The sequence below is a fragment of the Trichomycterus rosablanca genome, chromosome 22 (genome assembly GCF_030014385.1).
Source record: "Trichomycterus rosablanca isolate fTriRos1 chromosome 22, fTriRos1.hap1, whole genome shotgun sequence".
Classification (NCBI taxonomy): domain Eukaryota; kingdom Metazoa; phylum Chordata; class Actinopteri; order Siluriformes; family Trichomycteridae; genus Trichomycterus; species Trichomycterus rosablanca.
In genome coordinates, this window is record NC_086009.1 from 11,101,544 (window position 1) to 11,109,841 (window position 8,298).

General features: G+C 34.8%; 1 protein-coding gene across 2 annotated transcripts in view; it reads left to right on the top strand.

Annotated features, from left to right (window-relative positions):
* Positions 1-4,403, top strand: part of septin9a (septin 9a) — an 88,115-nt gene extending 83,712 nt beyond the window's left edge. For both annotated transcript variants that reach the window (XM_063018502.1, XM_063018503.1), the window contains 4 exons: positions 367-462; positions 648-744; positions 3,055-3,106; positions 3,251-4,403. In XM_063018502.1, coding sequence (XP_062874572.1) covers positions 367-462; positions 648-744; positions 3,055-3,106; positions 3,251-3,383 — 378 coding nt within the window. In that variant the 3' untranslated portion in view covers positions 3,384-4,403. The remainder of the gene's footprint in view (positions 1-366; positions 463-647; positions 745-3,054; positions 3,107-3,250) is intronic.
* The last annotated feature ends 3,895 nt before the right edge of the window (positions 4,404-8,298 follow it).

Consider the following 8,298-nt stretch of genomic DNA (forward strand, 5'->3'; position numbering starts at 1 on the left):
CAGTCAGGATGTTCCTTTTCAACTTTGGTACGAAAAACCATCTGTTTTAGCTAAAAGGTGTGGTGTGGACTTACCCTACCATAGCATGTTTTCATTGTCTTTTGGTCCATCTGAGATAAGCTTGGGCCCAGAGAATTAAGCTGAGTGTCTGTATAGAATAGAAGTTTGGCTTTTTTTGTGTAATACAGTTTCAGTTATTAATGCAGCGGTGGACTGTTAGATGAGAACTATTTTCTAAAGTACTTCTGAACCCATGTGAATATATTTATTACAGTATCATGACGGTTTCACATGCAATGACCTCTAAGGGCTGAAAGGTCACACACATTCATCAATGCCTTTTTAATACTCTAATCCTCTTTTTAGATCAGAGAAGATTTGCGAGTCAACAATATTGATGTCTATCCCCAGAAAGAGTTTGATGAGGATACAGAGGACAGACTGATCAATGAAAAAATTAGAGTAAGTGCTAATTATATGTATAAACTGCATATGACAGTAATTGTCTCCTGGCACAATTATTTATTTGGGAAACTTCAGTGTTATTATACAAATGTGAATATACTATTGGAATGTCAAAAAGTATTTTATTGTATTAATTTGCACATAAAGTATGTGTGTTGACTGTTTTTTCTTTGGTTCTTTAGGAGATTATCCCATTTGCAGTGGTAGGAAGTGACCAAGAGTACCAGGTCAATGGGAGGAGGCTCTTAGGAAGAAAAACTAAATGGGGAACCATTGAAGGTACTAGTATGTACTAGGGCTGGCACCGATCCGATACTTTGTATCGGTATCGGTCAGATATTGGCCCAAATCACTGGATCGGATATTGGAAGGAAAAAACGTGTAATCCAATCCGATACTGTTGCTTAATGTAAATTACACTTAATGTAAATAATGCCATTGTTTGTGTGTAAAGCAAATAACACACAAAGATACGTTCCAACAGAGTGCCCTTTATTGCCGTTTCAAGATGCATCTTGATGACATCATTAACATGTGCTACTGATCTACAACTCTTCCGCAACAGCCATTCAGAACTTAAAACACACTGATCTACTTAAACTTTTCACATTTAAAAAAATCATCTACTACTGCCACATCTAAAAACACTGTTTAAAAACAATAAAAATTGCTTTATAAATAATAAATCGCTCACCTGAGATAAAGATCTTGTTTAATCCATTACTGTTATGAAATAAAACAAACTACACAGTTTCCTACACAGCTCGAACGTAAGTGAAACCAAAAATGCTGCTAAATGTTCTGTGTTTAAATAAAAAGTTAAAATAAAAACAGCAGTTTTGCATAGCTGTGATGTTGTAGGTTATGTATTTATTCCTTTAGAATATTTGTTTTACAGTCTGAGCATTGTTATTTATATAGCTAGATTAACCATGCATTGAGACGTATTATTACTGCTTAGTTGTTTGAGGAGAAATGACGGTATCGGTATGCTAACGGTATCAGCAGATATTCAATATGCAGTATCGATATCAGTATCTGACCTGAACAAGTGGTATCGAGCCAGCCCTAGTATGTACCTACCGAAATGTTAAAATATTTGTATCCTTTTCTAGATACAGCAAACAGACGTGCATACAGCCATAGCATTCAACTTTAACTCAGACTTGTCCATATTCTCTTAATGTTGTGTCTGTGCAATTTTTTAATTTTATGCTGTTTCCAGTCTAAGACCTTCAGCAATTAGCAATGACTTGGTGTGTTTATGTTGTATAAAATTACTCTCTTACAATAAAATATTAGTAATAATAGTGTTAAATCTTTTTACATTTCCTGTAAAAGCTTTATTGTTTAAACCTTTTTATGACAAGCAACTTTAGTTCTTTGTAGTGCTGTTATGATCTGCTGCAGACATATTGCATAGCCAGATACCAGGTTCTGGCAGGGTTCCTGAGGAATAATTTTTTATTTGCAGTGGCCTTCAGTTTACTAATATTTTTGAGTTTGTGTGCTACAACCACTTTTTCAAATCCCAACAAAGATCCTCTGTGGGATTTAAGTCAAGTAACTATGATGGCCACTTATCATTTTCCTGTTAGAAGGCCCAATGGCGCCCAGTTTTCAGCCTTCTCACATTTTCTCCTAGGATTTCCTGAAACTTGACTGAATCCATTTTGCCCTCCACCCACTACAGGTTTCCGGTGCCAGAGGAAGCAAAGCAGCCCCAGAGCACCACTGCAATGCTTCACTGTAGACAAAGTGTTAATTTCAGCCTATGCTTTGCTTCATTCGTCCTCCCTCTTCCACACATACTGTTGATCCATAGGCCCAAAAAAATCAGTTTTGTTTTATTGCTTCATAGAACAGAATTACAAAACTCTGTGGCTTATTTATACGTTTTTGAGCATATTTAAGCTGACTTTTCTTGTGTTTTTGGGTTAGTAGAAGTGTATATTTTGGAATTCAGACATAGAGTCATTTGTCTGCTGCCACCAAATCTTGCTGCAGGTCTTTTGCAGTCACTCAAGGGTTTTCGACCACCTGCCTCTTTAGGAATTTGGTGGCAACCGGTAATAGCTTCATCTTTCTGCCACACCCCCATATCCAGTGATCCTTTAAATTTGAATTTGCAAACTATGCTTTCAACTCTATCTCTAAAATATTTTCTATCTTTTTGTATCCTTTATCTCATCTCCTAACTTTTTGGACAACTCTATTGAGTTCTGTGAACTCTCTTGGGTGTATATTTCTAACATGCAATCTAACGTCATTGTCAGCAAACCCCTAGCCAGTCCAGGTTTTGATGTGTTCGATGTGTTTGCTACAGACACATGATTTGCAAATGTATGCTATTATAAAGTATTTTATTTTGAGACTGCAGTAGTAGTAGTAAGCGGCATTTTGTGATTAATTTGGGGGAATCTCTTATTATATTAGTTGTGTTGAGCTATTTAAATTGTTCTTGTGTAACTGGTTTATTGTAAATTTTGTAGAATTTGCTGATAAACTTAATTTGTAATGGGGGTTGTATAATTTTGATTGCAACTCTAGGTAGTTTAAGATTAATATCTTTTTTTCTTCTTTTTTCAGTTGAGAATATTGCTCACTGTGAGTTTGCCTATCTGCAAGACCTCCTTATTAGGTGAATAATTTGTATACCTCAGAGAACAATGCCAACTCTTTTGACAATTTTGTCTACCATTCTTAAAACTGGACCCAAAGAATCTTTTTTTGTAAAAGACTAAGTCTGCTTTTTCTGTGTATTCTTTCCCTACATCTTATACAGAACCCACATGCAAAATTTTAAGGACATCACCAGTAGCATCCACTATGAAAAGTACCGTGTGCAACGCCTAAACGAGAATAACGTACAGGCCAGTGGCCTGACCAAGCACCATCCAGCATCACACGAAATCTAAAGACTTCATTTGTTCTCTTGTCTCATTTCTCGTTCTACTCATTTCCTTACTTTCCCCCTGCCACTCTATTATTATTATTCTGTATTACTAGCACAATCCAGGATTATGCATTTGAGCATTGACTGAGCTGACCAGTTCCCCTAGAAAATGACATGTAATCATTGTATTATAATATAATGCACAACACTACCTTCCCATGTCTATGACTGACAAACAAAAGTGAAGATAAATCACAGTTAATTGATTACACCCTGAATGTATATGCATGTTTCATTTGTCCATTTAACACACATGGATTATGTTTCTTTGTGCCATAATGTGGGTTTAGATAGATCAAGCTTTCTTTGCCTTTAAGGCAGACATGTGGTGCTCTTTAAGCTTTTGTGCCTTGGCATTATCATGCTGACAGTTGCTATTTTTTATGAAGCCAGTTTTTTAGCACCAGGCTCTGAACGTATTCGTAATTGTAAACCTCACATATACCTATGCATTGTAACACAAAAGATTAAAATGTGGGTAAATATGCATAGGCAACAAATGTTTTTCATTATGTGTTTTTAGAATTTAGGGAAGTAACATTCTCTCAGCTCTCACCTAGCCATATTTGTGTACTTTATTTGAACTGTCTCTTAACTGCTTTATCAGAAACTCATCTTTTACCTTTATGTTTTTTTTTTATGTACCATAGCCAAGGTTGTGTAAAACTTTTTTATCATCGTTTCTTCTTCTTGTCATGATGGACAATACTTAATTACTTGTTGGCACTACATTATCAGTGTGTGCCTGCAGTGTTTGCATTGGTCAACTGCAGATAGTATTTACTACAATGGATGACTAAAAGCTTTTAAAAATTAAGTGTGGACGATTTGTCACATAAAGTTCTACTACTACTACTACTACTACTACTACTACTATATAGTATGGCTATAAGCTGTAATTTGAGATATGTAGGTTGTCTCGCTCTGTATACTTAAAGTGATTTAATGCTATTTACTATTAACATAAATATCGTTGTCATAAAAATCAATACAAATTAAAGATGTTTTTCAAATGTATTTGTACATTATTGGAAATTTATTATTAAATGACGTTTGAATGTTTTAACTTGTTAGTAAATTGGTTTTATTAAGGCAACATTTTTGAATGTTTTAAAGTCATTATGAAAAGGATATTATGAAATTATGTTATTATGTCTGATATTATGTTATTGTGTAAGGGCATTACTTATCAGAGTTTCATAATGAAATTATTTATGTATTTCAAGAGTAAATATGTAAACAATTTATTACTTTCTTAATCGCACAGCCATCTTAAACATTGCAATATTGTTTAAAAATCATTAGCGTTTTTAGTTTAGTTTATTTATAAAGCACTCTTAAAACAACTTACGTTGACCAGAGTGCTGTACATTGATTCAAATATACACATAAAACAAAAACAATTTCACAGACAAATAAAACAAAAATAAATAAATAAATAAAAAATAAATAAATAAATAAATAAAAACAAAAAATAAAAGGATAAGGTACATGACAAAAATACTTTAACATACATGCTTGAGGAGTTTCTAAATTTAGTCCTAGAGACTAAATTTTGTCTGCTGAAGCTTCAGTCAACCACTATAATAACATTTCCCTGGCTGTCCTTCATTTGTCTATTCTTTGAAGACAAGCTGATATGTTTACTCATTCTGCTAGCTGGTTAACTCTTGAGCATCATTAAATCTGCTGGTCAAAAAAAAAGTAAAACACATTAGAAGTGGTGACTAGTACTACATTATTGTCATCAGTAATGGTCAGAGAAACCCTAAAGTTCTTTTCTCAAGAATAGTTAGCAACCTGCTAACAGTTTTTTTTTTTTTTACTTATCTGCCAGTACTAAACAAAACAAAAATCAGAATTTTTATAAATTTTCAATCTCAGACAATTTTTCTAATAGATTAGTTAAAGTCTGATTTGTGTTGACTTTCATGGACTTTCAAGAATTTCGAAAACAAATTACATCACTTTTCCACAATCACCTTCCATAGTCATACCAAATTCTTAATGCCATTTAGCAAAAAATGTCTTTGGGTGAGCGTGTAGCCACGGATGCACTGCTGCTTTCACATCATCATTACATGAAAATCTTCTTTCCCTTAAAGCTTCTTTGAGCCGTCCAAAAAGGTAGAAATCAGATGGTGCTAAATCCGGACTATAAGCTCCCCCTCAGCCTCTCAGACATAACAAATTACTACTACGCCCTCACCATTTCCAACGAAAATATAAAAGTGCGGAATTTTTTTAACATCCCTTGTACATTCATGCTCACATACACAAGCCCATGGCGGAGAATAATCAATAATCACTGTTTCTTTTCGTGCCCATAGATACAATAAAATAAAAATCAGTTGCCATAAAAATACATTATTTCCCTAGATACACTCTTTCAGATTCTGTTCACACAGTATAGACATGAAAGTATTGATTTATTTTGAATATGATTTTCTGTGTCAACATCTAGTGTTTCTGCCCGTTGTGGACACTGTTGTTAAAGACAGGCTTGTTCTGTAATGACTTCAAATTTGCGAAAACATTCTTTTCTTCTTTAATTCAGGTGCAAAGCTTCTCTCAGCAGCTTTGAAACAAATAAAGTAGAGCTTAACCCATCTGCAATTTCCCTCTGGGATCAATAAAGTATTCTGATTCTGATTCTGATTCATCTCAGTTACTCCCAGTATTCTGATATTGCATCTCCTCATTCTTTCCTACATGACCTCACATTAATTCCTGAGCTCTGCAACCTCCACAGTTTTTCTCAAACAGTCAGTTCTTCCTTCTACAGTTTTCCTTCTATAGTGAGATGGTTTTCCTTCAACACAGAGATGTTTTTACAGATTATCTCTGAGAATACACAGTATCTAAAACGTATTTTGGGGATGAAGTTTAATAACTGAAATGCAGGTTATCTATAAGAATATAGGGTCTGATTAAGGTATTTTGGGGATGGGGTTAAATCCCCATATCATAACTCCAATACAGGTTATCCATGAGATCACAGGGTCACACAAAGGTATTTTCAGGGATGGGGTTAAATTCCCCATCATAACACAAATACAGGCCTTTCAAAACAGCATGACTAGCGTAAAATACTGGGGCATCAGTAACATGCTGATTTACAGTGTATTCATTCATTCGTTCATTTTTTTTTCTCAGAATCAAAGAATCAAACTTTTCTTTTCAATTTGAATTTTGCCTTTTTGTTCTTTTATTTAAATTATTGCATTATACTACTGTACACAAGGTGCTATTTAATTGTTATTATTAATTCAATTCAAGCAATCGAGGGCCTTAATAACAGACCCACAGCAGTTTATTAACATCCTGGCCCAGTGGGACGTTAATAGGCCTTAATGTTCACAACACATTCACAAGCTAATTTATATGCCATAAAAATCCCTTATTTCCCTAGATGCACTCTTTCAGATTCTCTGTTCGCACAGTATAGACATGAAAGTATTGATTTATTTTGAATATGATTTTCTATGTCAACATCTAGTGTTTCTGCCCGTTGTGGACACTGTTATTAAAGACGTGCTGGGCAGGCTTGTGCTGTAATGACTTCAAATTTGCGAAAACATTCTTTCCTTCTTCATCACGTTGGATCCCTCCGAACATTATATTGCAGTTTTCACCTGTAAATGCAATAAATAATTGTTTTAAATTCAAATGTTATTTTTTAAAGTTCTATGTCTGTTTTGTTCTGTCTGTTCTATGTCTGCCCTATGTCTGCCCTCTGTTGTTAGGTTTTACACATTGCCATGAATACCCTGAATACTACTGATCTGTGTATGTTGTTAATTTATAATTTCAGATGCATTTATCCTGGTCAGGGTCGCGGCGGGTCTTCTTCCGTCTTCATGTACTTACATTTTTTTAGATTTGAATAATTAGAATATATTTATGATTGCTCTATTCGCATTAAAAAAAAAAATACAGGAAAACATATCTTTAACCCAAGCAAAACAAAACTTTTTACCTTTAAGAAGTACCAATGCAAATTAATTAAATTTACAAAAAGGGTTTATTAAGCAGGTAAAAACCTTCGCCATACATATGTAGGCTCACATAAAACTGGGGCAACAGCCTAAACATGCAGTTTACAAACACACACACACACACACACACACACATCGTTCTCAGCACTGCAATGTGACAATGACATGGTGGTAGTGTGTTAGTGTGTGTTGTGCTGGTATGAGATAAGACACAGCAACCCTGCTGGAGTTTTTAAATACTGTGTCCACTCACTGTCCACTCTATTAGACACTCCTACCTGGTTGGTCAACCTTGTAGATGTAAAGTCAGAGACGACCACTCATCTGTTGCTGCTGTTTGAGGTGGACATCTTGTAAGTAAGTAAGTAAGTAAGTAATTTATTTATAAAGCACATTTACAACCAAAGTGCTGTACATGTTGAAACATAAAACACACATATAAAAAAGCAACACAAAGTATAAAACAGTAGAACAACAGAAACGCAGACCATGACACTCATCCAGGAAACGCTAGTTGGTAGAAGTGCGTTTTTAGTCTAGATTTAAAAACAGAAATGGAGGAAGCGGCCCTGATATCCAAAGGTAGACTGTTCCACAACCTCGGAAAAAAATTGTAGACCTTCATCAGTGGTCACAGGACGCTGCCCACAGGGCGCTGTTGGCTGGATATGCCGTATTAATCAGAAATCGTGACCAACAACCGGGAGCGACCAAGGTCTATCAGATTTGACTATATACGTTACAAATGCAGAAATCAGATCATTCAAGTGGTTCACAACTTTATTTTAGCTAATCTACATTATAGGTAAAGTGCTAGTAAGTGACTTCATTCAGTCAGGATCTAACGGAGTTAAAGAAAGCTGGACAAATTTTCTCGTG